General features: G+C 39.3%; 1 protein-coding gene across 4 annotated transcripts in view; it reads left to right on the forward strand.

Moving 5' to 3' along the window:
• The window catches only part of LOC138481515 (cadherin-10-like), a 1,315,401-nt gene that overhangs the window by 1,230,764 nt on the left and 68,017 nt on the right, over positions 1-16,620 (forward strand). For all 4 annotated transcript variants that reach the window (XM_069613702.1, XM_069613701.1, XM_069613700.1 and 1 more), the window contains one exon: positions 15,116-15,224. In XM_069613702.1, the coding sequence (XP_069469803.1) occupies positions 15,116-15,224 (109 nt within the window). The remainder of the gene's footprint in view (positions 1-15,115; positions 15,225-16,620) is intronic.

Raw genomic sequence — 16,620 nt, forward strand, 5'->3', positions numbered from 1 at the left:
ACAGTAAAATAGACTTATACAGCGCCTGCACCATCATAGCTGTTGATTGCAATCCATGCGTGGTGGGACTCAAGTGAAATATGACGTCATGTGTTCAATGTTCCTCATGCGTCTCTGTAGAAATTATCTATGGCATACATTATATAACCCAATTACCCAGAGAACACTGCAATGAATTTCTGAATTTTGAATACACCAAAGACAACTATTTTGGCCCAAACGAATTGAACCTGGGATACGTTATATCACATACTGTCAATTGCAAAGAAATGCGTGTTTGCAATTTATAAAAGTATAAAACATGGTGCTTCAGTACAATGGGCCTCATAACGAGTTTGGGGGTAGCCATGCCCAAACTCAGGTCCACGTCCGGTTCTCGCAAAAGGGGACTTACTGGGCCATTCTGACCTTGGAGGGCCCGGTAATACCCTTTCACGGGACCCTGAGCCTGTACGTCCCCATTCCCATTTGAGCCCCCATAGGGCTCAATGGTAATGGGGAGGATGGTAGCAGCAGTACCGTTCAAATCGGTACCACTACTACCATCCTGGACTGCTCGCGGGTGCCGCTCTGCACGCCTGGTCTCACCAGGCATCCAGAGAGGCCCCCGCAAGCAGACTCGTACTGTGGCGGTCCGGTATGAACGGTGCCGGTGCCTTACCGGCACTGTTTTTCCCGTGGCCGCCACGGTTGTAATGAGGCCCAATGACTTGCACTATGTATTTAATCAATGCTAAAACCTCCGAGCTTAGTCAAAGACTTTTCCGGCAATCCAATACCCAGAAATGTTTGTCAGTAGCAGCCTTCAAATTCCAGCTGACATTGCCCATCTTAACAAAGAAAGAGAGCTCACTAGAAAGTATAACGTGCTGTTTTTCATAAATGATTGTATCCAGCTCTATACCGTGTCAAACACTGATTTCAATGGTAGACTGTGAGCATGCAGGCATATTTGCCATGCATTAAGCAACAGCCTGGGGCACTAAAACACTTCAGAGCTTTAGGAAACCTTATGTGAGAGATACACAGCAGGCCTGATTCACAGACTATTTTTCTTTGGGATAACACCATTACAAAACACTTCCTTGAATCAAGTCCCAAAGGTTCAAAGCAAACGGCCATACATACATGTTAGCAGTGTTTTCTGACTAGGAGGGTCATTACGAGTTTGGAGGTAGCCATGGCGCTATTAGCCATGGCGCTATTATCGCCATGGCTGCCTCCAAACCCGGGTCCGGTGTCACTGAATGGGGACTTCCCGGGACATTCCGACCTATGCGGACCCGTTAAGTCCCCATTCAGTAAACCATTCCCCATTCCCATTTGAGCCCATATAGGGCTCAATGGGAATGGGGAAGGCCCAAATAGGGCCCATTATTAGCTCCAAGGTCCATTAACAGGTCCCGCAAAGAACGGCTGGGCAGAACAGCTGTTCCTGCTGGGACCCGCTAAGGGAAATCGGAATATAGCGGAAGGGGCTTAACGGCACCCTCATCCTTAACGATGCCGTTAAGCCCCTACCGCCATACTCGTAATGACTCCCTAGGTCTCTATATTCTTAAGAACACAGTTACTAGTTGAGTGCTACATTTTTCCCCATTTGGGAGTCCAGTGTTGTTTGGCATGATATAATTCGTACAAATGTCGCCTACAGTTTAAAAAATAACAAATTCATAGAGAATAACAAAAAAAATATCATTTTAGAATGATAAAAGAAGTTCAGAACATTAACTTAGTTACAAGGTTCCTCTATTTATGGACATTCGGGGATACATTCAAAGGAAATGTTATCAGTATTTTCCCTTTTACTTGTTTGGTCCATCAATGGTCCATTGCTTGGGTCCGAGTCAACTTTTATTTTGTTTTTATTTTTTTCATCCCATCTAACAAAATATATCACTCCTGTATATATAGTTCCTTTACAGTGACATGATCTTTTGTATTTGTTTATGTTCTTGTCATCTCCTGAGAGAAAGGTTGTAAAATAACTCTTTTTGAACTCCCTCATTCTTCAACTCCATCGGCAAAACGTCTTCTTAAGGAGCAGCTGGTGACAACTTCTCTAATTGTGATGACACCCCTCCCATTCTGATGCCCCAACACTTGATCTAATTCGCTATAGGATAAACGTTAAGGTGTGTAGCAGTACATAAAATGTACTTGTCAGTGCTGGCAGACTTATCTGGTAGCAAAGATAAAGTCCATAGGGTGCTTTTGCACCTCCAGCACCATGGCGTTATGTTTAAATGACAGCAGGCATGTAGATGTTAAAGGGATTGTTCATTTAGCTGTAATGCAGCACCACCCTAGCCTCTCCTTTGGAATATCACTCATTCAGTGCCACTCCATCACCTCTTATAGAGCATTCAAGCACATGTGGTCCCCTGCATGCAATGGCATTTTTAAGAACATTATCCCATAATTGAACCATGCACCTCAGGTTCATCATTTACCAGCAACAGGGCACAGACAATAACCAAGTACTTCTCCCCATCAACTATATGTGGCCTCACATTCCCTCGACATATAATGTCACTGCCGTCCCAACGAGGTGTCAGGGTAGTTCTATCCGAGGAAGAATGCTGTCTGCACCTCAAGAGCCTTGATGGACAAAATGCAAAAATGGATGTTTATAAATAGCAAGTTCAGGCACACACATAGCATTAAAGAAACTTTGAGAAATAGTTATAACAGAGCCCAGACAACCACCAAGCACCAACTAAACTAATACAAGTAAATAAAAGGAAATCAAAATAAAAGGGAATCCATGCATGAGTATATGGTAGACCTTGTCTGGAGTCATGACCTTGGGATGTGTCTACTAATATTTAAGTTTACATCTTTCTACTGCCCAATTGGTCATCTGAAATCAAACAGGTAGGAGCCGCTCCCAGCATGGAAGAGTTTAAGAACATTGAGAATCATGTTATGGTTATCCAAGCTAATGATTATCTGCCTTAAAACCCTTATATGGCACCTCTACGAACTGACAACACATCGGCATCCACAGCTAGGGACAGGGTGTTGTTACTTTGAACACTGAAATACCTTCCCAAATTGTTTTCTGAATTCATGGACCTTTGGGACAAAACCTCTATTCATTTAAAAAAAGTAAGCGTACGTCCAGGTCAAGTACATTGTGTAATTTGGAAACTGATAAAATGTGTTCACTCTCTTGGTGAGATATTGCTACCCTCAGGGCTAATTACTGAGGGCTTAATTGTGTTGCATATTTTCAAAGATATGCACCTTTCCCACATTCTGCCAAAGCTTTATGGAAATGGGCAGAACTGTTTATGGTGTGGTAGATGCAGTGTGGAGTCCAACCATTTGTTGAGTTTAGATGGTTTTCAGCATGTACAACATTGCTATACACTGGGGGTGCTCCTACAGGAAACATGCTCTAAAATATAGAAATAGAGCCACATATTACTCCTCTCAGAGTAGTTGTGTGTGTTAAGTTAAGTATTTGTTTGTATTGCTCCTACCTACTGCAGCTCTGGCCTCGAAGTGCTTCAGGTTGTCTGGGAATTTGCCAGACAGTTGGCTACAAATACCAAATATTACAAATTAGCATCACATTGCACTCCATGGTAAATGGATTCAAATACACAATGTATGAAAGTGAAGTAATTCGCTAGCACACATAAGGTGCTGGGGAGAAAAACACAGTCCTGGCACATAGACTAACTACATCAAATACAGAAAAGAGTTCCCAAACTAGGGACCTCCCGCCCTCTGCCCACTATCAAGGCAAATACAATCCAAACAGTAAAAATAATGACTTATAACATGCCTGCAAAAATAGATGTAAATGTAGTTGACAATTCTTCAATAACTCTTCTTGAATCAAAAGTACATTTATTTGAGATGAATCCCAATGTGTTTCGAGACACAAGTCTATTCATCAGAGCTAATACATTTAAGAAATGTGTTAAAAATGGAACAGTATTTACAATGTGTTGTGAAATCATTATTACATAAGAGATCAAATATGAGCTATATTAATCACCTCATATCTTTTTGATTCAATACATCAATTTGATGCTGTCAATGAAGATAGTAACTAAAACTTCTTCCAAAATAAGTGTTAAAGGAAAAAATAAGAGAACAATATTAAAGTATTCAATTGAAGAAAAGCAGTGGAAAATGTAAAAGAATTATGTAAAAACACACCTATTTTATATGGATAGGGCAAAAGGGTCCAGGAAGTAACCAATGTGAAAATAATCAACCATTAAAGTCAGGGCCTGTGACACCTGAACAGATTTTTGTTTGCAAAATCGTATCATATGTTGAGAATCTGATTGGAGAAAGCCAAGCAACACACATAGACAATAGTATAGTACCAAAAACAAGGTTATACCTGTTTCAAACATTTTAAACAAACAAAAACGAAACCCCATTCTGAAAAGGGGGAAATGCCAAAATCAAAATGAAATAGAGTATATGTGTGAACCAGAGTTTAAACTACAATGTCATTAAAAGATTCTGCTCAAAGTGCCAGAACGCCACATCCCTTGTGTAATATCCAAGATGGCCGTTTATGTACTAAAGTCATAGTGTACGTGACGTTATCGCGTGTGTGGACGTTCACAACATCTTAGTTAAGTAAAGGAATATAATGTAAGCTGCAGCTGCACGGTAAGGTAAGGTACATAATCTGTAGAAAAATTCTGAAAGGCATCGATGCGTCTGTTCAAATACACCCACGCTAAATGGGAACCATCCTAAAGTGCTGCAAACTCAAAATAACTCCATTACGAAAGGATCATGATTCAGAAAATGCATGGATATGAAAACATTGCTTATAAGATGTATAAGAGGTAATTGAGAAAGGATCATGATTCAAAAAATACATGGATATAAAAATATGATTTATAAGAGATCCTTGATAACAGTGGTATTTTTGGAGATCTACCAAAATAATGCTGATTAACAAAAAAAGACTGACATTGTCAGAAAATCTTATTACAGAGACAATTATATTACTACCAATTAAAGCAGGTAGGCAGAACATACTAACTAAAATATTCCAAATATGAAGAGGTGCTCAAGACATGATAATCAAAGGAGCTTCATGTACATAGTTAACCACATAGACAGATAAGTAAATTGATTATGTTTAAAAAGATTGTATATCCAATATGAGATCTCACAAGTATGGACCCAGGGTAGAATTCTTCATTCATGCCCAGGGGTTCCATACAATACAAACAAGGTATCCAGTAAAGTTCACATTGTGATAACTTCTTCTGTAAATCACCCCCTCTTTGCAGTGACTGAACAACCTTCAAGATAACACATTGCATATGTGCTACAGTGTGTCAATGCTCTTTAAAATGACCGAAAACAGGGGATTGAATATTGGCTGTCCTAATGTTGGATTTGTGTTCAGTCCATCTTTCTTTAGCAGGTCTAGTTGTCTGGACAACATAATATATGCCACAAGGGCATCATATGGCATAAACAACAATGGGAGAAACGCAAGTCACAAAATTAAGCAACTGTGTCTCCTTTAATCATATCTGAGCAGTGTTGACAATTAAGACACAGAAAAGTACCTTTCTTAGGTTTCTGTTATGTTCTCTGTATGGGTTCCTTAAGCGTTTCAACCCTGATTTGTTGATCACGAAAATTCCTACCCATTGTGTAGGCCACCATAGGTGGTCTTTGAAATAGTCTGTGAAGTAAAGGGTCTAGGCTAATACATTTCCAATTCATTCTGATGATTTGTGCTACTTGAAAGCTCCCGGCAGTCAACCTCATGGTGTGTATTATGGAAAGATCTTGATGTTTGTGTTTTGGTCTCAAACGTTCTTCTCTGTTATATGTTTCAGGTGTCTGTACTGCTTTATTGAGAGTGTTAGATGGATAGCCATGCCTCAAAAATCTCTCAGTCATAATATCATATTTCTTATGTAATGTATCAACCTCAGAGACAATTCTCTTTAATCTTAAGAATTGGCTAGATGGTAAACTTTCCTTAAGATATAATGGACGAGAGCTCTTAAAATGTAACGTATTGTTGACATTCGTCAGTTTGCTGTATATATTCATGGTGAAGTTATCATTAGTGTATCTGCGGAAGACATCAAAGAATTGAAGTTCTGGGTCTCCAAATTCCAACATGAATTTAATTATTATGTGCCTAAGGTTCAATGTTTCCACAAATTGACCAAGGACCAAGCCAAGCCAATGTGTTAGCTAACTTATTTATGTTTTATTTTGAGAAGACACACATATTGGAGCGTCATCCTCAGTCCCCTAAGATTGTTATTGGAAATTATATATTGGTGGTGTATTTTCTATTTGGAAAGGCACTAAATCTGATATTGGCAAAGTTTGGATGGCACTAGCATTTGCCTTATACATGCAGGCTGGTTGCAAAGGTATATTTTCATGTGTGTGTTGATTGCATGTATTTTGCATGGGTGTGCTTTTAATGAAGAGCTCTTGGCAATGTGATTTAAGAAAACATTTGTCATTTGAGATTGTGCCAGTTAATTAGCCAAAGCATCACCAATGTATTGCTTCTTGTGTTGCTCATAGCGTGTGTGGCTCTTACAGTTGAACAACACTCAGTTTTCACACAAAAAAAACATTGATATTCACCCTATGAGAGGGCTGCTGGTATAAGTATCGCTTAACGCAGAATCTCTTGATGGTGCCACATTTCTAAATCAGCACCCGAGTGGTGTGAGCAACTAACCACATTAATCGGATTGTGGATTTCACCTTACGGGTCTAAGCATGGTGGTGGCCCCTTGCACCATCCACTGTTCTACTTGCCCCATCCACTGATACTGCATGCTTACTGCCTGCACACTTACGAATGCACACTTACCTTCCTTACCTATGCCACATAATCCGATATCAGCATCTGCACCATGAAGCCTGCCACACCCTAGGAACCTGCCTACCACCATTTCCACTTCATGCAGGGCAATTATATTTTTTTTCTGCAAAAAAATGCCTCACACAAAAACACTGGATGTTATGCTTTGGTGCTATTCACGATGAAGCACTGGGGGCGAGGGTTGTTTATGTTGCCTGGCAGCAGCCCTTAGCCCGCGGCTTTACGTTTGCCGTTACCTCCAGGTGGTGACCGTTACCAGACTGAACAGCCTAGCACCTCAGACTGTATCTCTTCATTGAAATATCACAGGCTCCCACTGAAATGGGACAGCACTGGGTGGGGAGATTAGAAAGGACAAACCTAACAGAACCACCTTGCAATACAACAATGTAAGCGTGTGCTAAATCTTGCATCTATTTCCCTTCCATGTTCTCTACAACCTTCCTGGTTTTTGCATCAAACACATTTTCAGAAGCCCGTTAAAACACGCTATGTGTAGAGTTGTGTGCATGAAAGTTCAAGCGGCATCTGTGCCTCCCTTCCTGGCAAATTCTCGGTATGGAGATTAGCACTTGCTTCCCCGTCCCTCGAACGGTGCTAGCATTAACCTTTTGCAAAATAGCTAGTGGTAGACCTTAATTATTTATTGATTCAGGCGAATGCCATTTATCTTTCATCCCCTTTGAGATCAAACTGTTCAAAAAGTAATCCAAGTTTAATATCTCCACGAGGCATCCGTGTGGCTGGTTTCTTTCTTGCAAATCTATCATCTGTCGCCAGCTCTGTATTTTTTTCAGACTGATATGTGAGAAATCTAATTGTCGCATGCGTTATTCCTACTCCGGTCCGCCGTGTGTTGGCGAATGTGCAACCAATATTTGTGTGAGCCTCTTTATCTTATAGAAGGCAACATTCGAGCATTTTTTTTAATGGAAAACGAAAGGAATTTGAAGATTATTATTTATGGGAAAGACATTTTGTTATGTAAATGTGTTGCCAAAGATGAAATATGTTCCAATCACATTGATACCAAATGTGCTGCTGTAACTTTTCTGAGCCAAGACATATACTCCTTTCTTTCGCCAGGTTTTAATGTGCATAATGTGTTATGCCATTTGGTATGCTAATGACTTTTTAGAAAAACTGTGAGTCATCTGAAGCCTCAACATGTGCACGTGTTTTTCCGCTCAGTGCCATTTCCTGTGACTGTGGAGATCTTCAAATATTAAGATATCAGTTTTCCAAAGCAGTGAGTCAGGGTCACAGCAATAGCTACTGAGACTGTGACCCAAAAAGCGAATCTGTGGGGGCGGGAATTACTGTTTACCCCTGTGTACTTTAGGTGGGTGAGAATTGGGGTCTGATTTGACCCTCGCAAGCAACCAAGCAGTGCTATTTCACGGGGTAGTTTTCTTTACAGCAGGGCCGGAGTGCCAACTTCCTTAAGGTTGCACACCACTGGCAATGCCAGTAGATCACCCGCAAACCCCTCCCATGAAGATATTTGCCAGTGGTACTGACAGAGCTGGCCATTCCAGAAGTTTCTGCTGCCAAACACAGCACCAAACAGAGTCCAAGCTCCCTCCTTTAATATGCATTCATTAAAGAGCACCAGGAATATTTGCTTAATTTATATAATAGACGTCCCATCAACTTGTACAAGTTAGAAAATCATATAGCACATTGAGAAAAATATAAGGGTGGTCTAAAATTTAGAGGTGTATGCATTTTTTTTTTAGTTTTGGCTATTAACTGGTGCTTTGGAGCATCCATAAGCCCAGACTTCTGGCCTAGGAGTACGGATAGGAAAGTTGTTGTGAGGAGAGATACACACACTTAGGTGTTCAGCTTTTTACCCACCCAATGACCGCCCATAGTCATGCCATTCCTACCCATTACCTACCTACCCGCCCAACAGGCACCCTCTCCTGGGATCTCTTGGTGCTGGCTCATCCGTGCACTGACATCAAGCTGTTGGCTTTTATGGGGATGCAATTGTTATGTCCAGGCTGTCTTCAGAAGGGTAATGGATCACATGCAGCAGTAAACCTGGTGTAAGAAACATGTCTTATCTGGACGTCCTCTTGGCGGCCTGCTCATTGGTGTAAAAAATTCCTCTAAAGCTGTGAGAGTAAACATGCCTAAAAATGAAGATAATGTTTTGGCAGTTGAGATTATGTTACATTTTGAGTAAGAATTAAGGAGACTTCCGGTTCTAAAGGTTTGCAAACCTCCCGGCGGTGCCTTATGTAAGATATTTTTTAAAGTATCACTGCCATATTGGCGGAATGGATTAAGGCGGAAAATGGTGACCTTGTACTCCTTGGTGGGGTTTTAAATACGTATTGTGTAGACAAAGAAGAAACAACCAAAATAAAAAGATGTATGTGCTAAATGTATTATGTTGGAGCATACAGTAAATATGCAGGGAAAGCTGTGGCTGAACTACTTGGGGGACTGGGAAATAATTATGTTGAACGGGTGTACCAATGGTAATCATGGGCTAATGGTAATAAGAAGGCTACCTTAAATCTTTATTTTAGAAGCTGAGATGTTTTGCCCTGTGTCCACAAATTACAGTGATTATTCTGTTCTAACAGTTTATGCCACCCCAGGCATCCAGGCAAGTGATTCTTGAAAAATAATATGTAGACATCAACCAAAGTGGTAACCATATTAGTTGGACAAGAAGTAATGTAGATAAAGTGAAAGCCTATATGGCACATTTAGATAGTGCTTGGTAATTGTAGAGGAATACGGATCCTAAAACGAGCCACAAATAAACAATCCAAACGACAGAATAATCATTGCTCTGGTTTACAAGGGAAAACAAGGTTTATTACAGGCAAAAGGTCTCAGACAGTCCTGTGGAACTGAACTGACACAGGGCTCTTCATATCTCACGAAGTTACAAGTTGAATAGTGGGAGAATAGCACATTTTATTAAATAAAGTGCAATGCTATACCACCACACTTACGGACCGATTAGCCACACACTTTCTGAACCTACTTCCCATAACACGTGGTCCCTCTACACCAGCCGTGCACAACTTGTTTTGCTGGAGTGCCGAATGTACCACACAAGTCCCATACAGTGGGCCGAACTATCCTTGGTAACAAGCGGGTGGTAGGGCATTGGTGCGCGAATTAGAGTCAAAAAGAAGACATGAGTTTTAATGTGTTTTTGTATTACTTTGCCTCTGTAATACTTAATATATAGCTTTTAATGGCGTTAGTATTTTGGTGTATTTGCATTATGGGGCTGAAATGTATTAAAATATAAGTAAAACTGCACTATCATGATGCAAAGTCTAAACCTGGACCACAGAAGCTTCACACACCTGACATAACAGACTGACTGACTGACTTTGGGCAAGACAACACTTCATCATTAAATTCATGTGGCTTGGAGGGCCATAAATAATCTCCCGAAGGGCCGCATTCTTCTCCCGGGCTGCATGTTGTGCACCACTGCTCTACACCGTTGCAGTCGGATCCAGGTATGTGATTGCTTGCTCAAGTATAATGGTGAATTGATAAATGGAGACTGCCAATGTGATGTGCCCCCATCCATTCCAGACACGACCAGAGTAAACTTGGGAGGCCAACTCTGCCTTGATAAGACAATAGGCCTTCTCATTATACCCAATGCTTTGGTGCATACAAGTTGCCTCCAAGACATTGTACTTAATTTATTGACATCACCTCTGCTCCTCCTATGCCAATTCACAGGATGTTCCAGATACGATTCCTACCTTATCACCTTCAAACCCCAGGTTCCCGCTAATGACATGACTGGGGCACCGGTCCTGAGTATGTATTTCAGGGATTTATTTGGTTGAGTTGTGTGTCTACTTGTAATTCATATGGGATGACCACTTTTGGGGAGGGCATCAGTACTCTTAAGTCTTGGTTTGCCATCACTAATCCTTATGCCCTGTTCTCATGAATGTGTCCTTCAAAGCCCTTATCCCTACCAGCTCACATTCCATTCCCACCACATTCAAGCCGTGTAACTGGATACAATTAGTGATTATCTGTGCACCGCTAGTGCCTTTGACCTCAGCTTCTCTCCTGGAGATCGGGAAAGGGGATTTGTTTTTCGAGCTAACTACAGAAAGCCACGGATCCACATCAGGGCCTGCATACTATTCTGTTCAGAATGTTGGAGGCCTCAACTTCCAAGATGGTAATACTTCTGTCATGCTAACCCAGTGATCTCAATTCATTCTACCATAACACCTTTCTGAATTCATCTTTCACCTGCCTCAGATCTTCTCGCACACCATACCTTAGACCATATGTTTTTGAAACAAATACTAAACACAGGTCGTTTTTTAATACTTCCTTATCTATAACCTTTGCAACAGGAACAGTGATACATGTGTTGTTCTTTCTGTGTTGCTATATGTAAGTATCAAGTATGTATCAAACCTAACCCAAAACAATATATGCTACTTCTTCTGTACAAACCTCAATCTGCTTCTGTGATAGTGCATAAAAACAGGCTTTTCTCAACCTATTTCTTTTTGCCCTTCTGGAATGCTGGACGTGCATCCTAACATTATCACAAGTGCAGGAAATGTTGGCAAAAGAAAATGAATAATGGTTAAAAAAAAACAGCCTGCTGAGATTGATAGGCAGAAACTAAATTACTTTATTTTAGAAGGGCAAAATGAGGGCAACATGTTTAACAAAAAAGTAATATATGCCAGACGAGCTATGAGAAAAGATATTAGAGAAGTCAAAAAGAAACATTTGGAAAATTTAGAGAAAGTTTTAGCTATTAGTAAAGTAAAGAACAAATGCTGTTGTTGGCGATGCTGGCGTACAAACGCACATTGGCTAAAGATGACAGCAGTACTGAGAAGTGATGATTCTAAATGCATGCAGGAAATGTTGGGAACGGCCAAGGGAACCAAGGTAATGACAATGAAAGTTACAAACTCTATAAGTGAAATATATTGGTGTGAAGATACCCCCAAGAACTTTAGTTTTGAGGGTCATCACCCCTGCCTCTGTCTGGGCCTAATAATAGAAAGCATAATACTTACCTTGTAATAGATAGAGAAAGCATGCAAGTAGTAATTAAGAATGAAAAGGGTCATGAGTGACGGGTCCCAGTGGTCTTGCTAATATAGTCCTTAAGAATGACCCGATTACTTGGGTGGGTATATTAGAGGTGTTTTTTAGAAAGGTTTGCATTAAGGGCAATATTCCTGACTCATGGACGCATTCACTATTGATACTTATTTTGAAAACAGGATTGTGAGTGGTACCGTCCAACTATAGATTACTATCTATGCTGGATACTACTGGTAAAATGTTCCCCTCCTTTTTATTGCAAGAATTGTTGGTTTGGGTTGAATCAGCACAATGATTAGACACATTTCAAAACAATTTTAGGGCTGGATCTGCCACTTTCCAAAATGTAATGCTATTGGTGCTTTACTGAGAATGGCTAAATGTAAATTCAAACCAGTTCTATGTGCGGTATACGTGGAATTCTGTGCTGTGCTTCACTCAGTGAATAGAATTAAACTATGGTTGGAATTTGCGAAATTAGTTTGCCCCATGGCATTGTTATTCATGTTGAAATTACTGCATGAAGAAACGTATTTACAGGTGGGTCTTAGTAGCAGATGGGTCTTTACCACTCCCATTCCTGTGAATAGGGGGGGTTAAAAAGGGATGTGTGCAGGCCCATCTGCTATTTCATTTATATGTGGCTGATTTGCCCCTTCGCCTGCAAAAAGCACAAAACCGTCCTCTCAGGATTGGTCAATCACATGTCATCTGTTTATCTTAAGCAGACGACATAGTTTTATTTGACCATATCTTTGCAGAGAAGTCAGGAACGGTAAAGGAACTTTGGGCATATGTCATTGAACATGATCTTGTGATAAACATGGAAAAAACTAAAATCGTGCCGTTTGCAAGCAAGACTGTACCTAGACCAAATGTAGTATTATTGATGGGCCAGCTTGATTATGTAGACAAGTACACATATCTTGCCCAAAGGATATGCTGAAATGATCACTAGTAAATGTAGGAAAGCTGACTATGAATTGATAAGTTTACTAGGCAAACTCCGGGACATAGTTTGGAAGGAACTATTATGCTTTATAAACAGAGCTTTTGGCCTGAAATCCTTTATGACATTTAGCTGCTTGCTTTAAAGGATTGATATGATATGATGTGATAGGTTTTTTATAACACACTTAATTCCCGGAGGTTTCTAAGCGCCGACCAGGGGATCGAACCTGTGTTGCTCCATGCCGTTTTACTTCTAAGGCGAGCATGTTGCCGCTGAGCTATCCTCCCGAGAGATCTAAACTGGTTGAATGTCTTGCAGGGCACATTTTGGAGAACATTCTTAGGCCTTTCACAGGCTGTTCTCATGGAAATTCTCAGATTAAAATGAGGGCAGATCTCTTTGCAGAGTCTTGCCCTCAAAGGACAAAAAACGTAAATGCCCACTATTAAATTGTATGGCTGCCACCACGAAACAAGTAGTTGCACATGGTCACTATTGTTTCAAAGATTTGAATAAAGAAACATTTAGAAATGTTGGATGGAATCCTGAATGGCACTGTGATTATGAACAACTTAATAGTCCTTTGAAAAGAACATTTATTCCAGGGACTGGAATAATAATTACGATCACTAGGCAACTTTAAAATTGTGAATCAGGACATCACAAGAGTTGCACATACCTATACGACCACAAAAAAAGATATCTGTCTTTATGCCTGTCCATGGCAGTTTGGAGGTTTGTTCTTCTCCTGTGAATAAATCTACTTCCTATTTTAACAACGTGTGGCCCTCGCTCTAATTTATGTTGTGATAAGAGGTTCTGTCGTATTTGTCAAATAGTACATATACCTACAACTGAAAAGCACATTTTAACAGAATGTAAGCAACTAGGTACAGTTTACATGTGCAATTTGGGAACATTTGTGCATCACTACGACATAATTAAAAGTAGTGATTTTTGGTTGTATTGCTTGGACTCAAGGAATACTTCTTTGCACAGAGCACTTTACAGGTTTTGGGAACAGATAACAAAAATGCTGGACATTGAAAGATTATGTTCTGTAATAGGATCATTATGTATGTGAACATATAGGTTTTGGATATTTGCTGTAAACATGTTTTTAGGGTTCTTACGTTTAATGTATGTAGTTAAAATTGGATGCATGTACAACATATGATTACTTTATGTGATAATGTTCTCCTGTATGTGAAAAGTGTGTATGAACTAAACACATTATAAATAAATAAAACAAAGATCACGGTCTTGGATGTGATTAAATATTTCATGATTGATTCACATAGACATTACAATTAGCAACGTTTCCTTTACTTCTGGCAACTTCTTGGTAAATGAACCCCTTACTTTTGGTGTTCAGTTGGAGACACGTCATTTCTTCTGAGAAATGCTAGTCATATCCACCAAATTCATTAAAAAAAACCATGCTAATGCAGATCAATCATTTTATTTTAGGCAGTTTTCTTTGTCTACTTATTCTTTCTATCGTATCAAGATTTCTACCACTGACCTCTTATGTGTATGTATCATCACATTGTATCCATCGTCATATCACAACTTTTTTCCCTACAGTAATCATCTTTTAATCAACATGTGTTCACTTTCATGCTAATCCTTTCTGTCTGTAATGTATTTTTTTCATGACCCTCTTTTTCATTTTTCAGCATGTTTCTGTTAGCTCTCTTCTCAATATGCAATACTCCCCCTTCTTTTTAACATTTGGTCTACAACTATGTATCAAATAATGATTTTTTGTTTGTCATATCCCTTACCTGTCTAGACAGCAGTGAGCCCACACACGCACAAACACTCTTCTATCAGCACCCTAATAATATTTCTCACAATGTTAAATAAAAGTAAAATGAGAGAAGGCAATCACTCATTCCATGATATGGCTGTTCATTACCACACTGATGTTAGATCTCGTCCATATGTTTTTACATGAAAATGTTAATGTCATTGTATTATTAATAACAAGTGTTACTAACAAAAGGAGTTGCATGTAATATGAAATGTAAGCTAATGTTTATACTGTTATTTCAGTGCTCAGATTATTGAATGATGTGTTATTTTTGTCTTACAAGCTGAGCATAAAAATGTTTTTCTATTACATATGTATTCAAATTATATCCTTGTCATCATTTGCTACAACCTTCAAATTGAATGTATACAATGTATTTATGATTGACTGTCTCTTGTTTTAGTTAATACAAACGATAAGTGCCATAGACAAAGATGAACCTCCTGGTGGACAAAAGTATTTCTTCAGTCTTGCGGCGGTCAATCCAAACTTTACAGTACAGGATATTGAAGGTAACAACTTATCCTGTTATCTCATTTTTTTTTTCATGTTGGCCTTTTATGAGAAAACATTTGTGTGTGAAGACACATCTGTAAATAATATATGAAGACAAACTGCAATTTGATGATTAAAGATGTTCTGATATTTGTGTGCAGTAGGCACCATCCAATCAATGAGGCTACCTTGGAAAAGTGTTTGCTTGACTAAATTGTCATCTTGATATTAGTGCACTTAAAGAAACACATTCTACCTATAGCAGCATGATCTCTTTACATATGATGAAATTACACAAACATGAATTATATACAGTGATATATATGTTATATGTGTTAAATTCATATTTGGAATATTAGAGTTCTATATCTAAGGATCATGAAACCATGACAAACTGACACACCATTCTCTTGGGGAGATTTTGTGTCAGTTTAGCAGATTCCTCCCATGATGGGCGCAGTGCTAGTGCAAATCCATCATCTTTGTATGTCAACTTGCATTATGGCAGTACAATGCTGTACTCTTAATTCATTCACCTAACCATGTGGTGATGAAGATGAAAATCAGGATTCATGTTAGAGCATGAGGAAAGATCTCAGTATTGTCAACCTTGTTGACTGAAGCCATATGATGCTGAACATCTTAAAGCCTGTGTCTTCAAAGTTTCTAATTTTCCTCTGTCACTTAAATCAAATGTCCTGACTGTCTCAAAGCTTGTCCTACTTGTTAATAAAGATTGGGCAAATAAGAATGAAATCCTTGATGGCTGTGTGGTTTCCGTTTACTACCATCAATGCCCTAATACAATGCAATACTATTTTTCCTCAGGTATACAGTAGTCACTTTAAGTTGGACAGTATGCCCAGATGTGACCCCCGAACTTGCTTGATTGTGGAATCCTTCAGTAGGGATTTGGCCAAGCAGTTTGTATTGCCCTGCCCTTTTTGGGGGGGTGACAAAGCATGATTCGGAAGTAGTATTTCCCCTTCTGCAATGGCTTGGTGGACTGAGAGCATGTTTGTAGGATTCACCAGAACAATGGCAGTGGTTCTGATTGATTCAAAACCATCCATGCATTAGTGTTATAATAAACCCTCAAGAATAGTGTGGCAGAAACATTTAAAATGTTGTGGTAAATGATTATGAATCTGTCTATGTTTATAACACATTTTCCTGTCAATCTGAACAGCTGACTCTGCATGGGACTGATTTATATAGACAAACCTAGTGTTCATCTGTTAGTTGTTACTCTTTATTGACACCCACTCTATTTTAAAATTATGAGCATAAGTGAAAAGCTCAATGCAATTTTTTCTCTTCCTCGGTGAGTACTTTAGTCATTAGAATTATAGATAATTGTTTTATTTAAATAACAAAGGATAATATTCAGGACAGTATTTTCTTAATGCTTAT

This window comes from Ambystoma mexicanum, chromosome 5p, assembly GCF_040938575.1.
Source record: "Ambystoma mexicanum isolate Mex_15411 chromosome 5p, UKY_AmexF1_1, whole genome shotgun sequence".
In the NCBI taxonomy this organism is placed as follows: Eukaryota; Metazoa; Chordata; class Amphibia; order Caudata; family Ambystomatidae; genus Ambystoma; species Ambystoma mexicanum.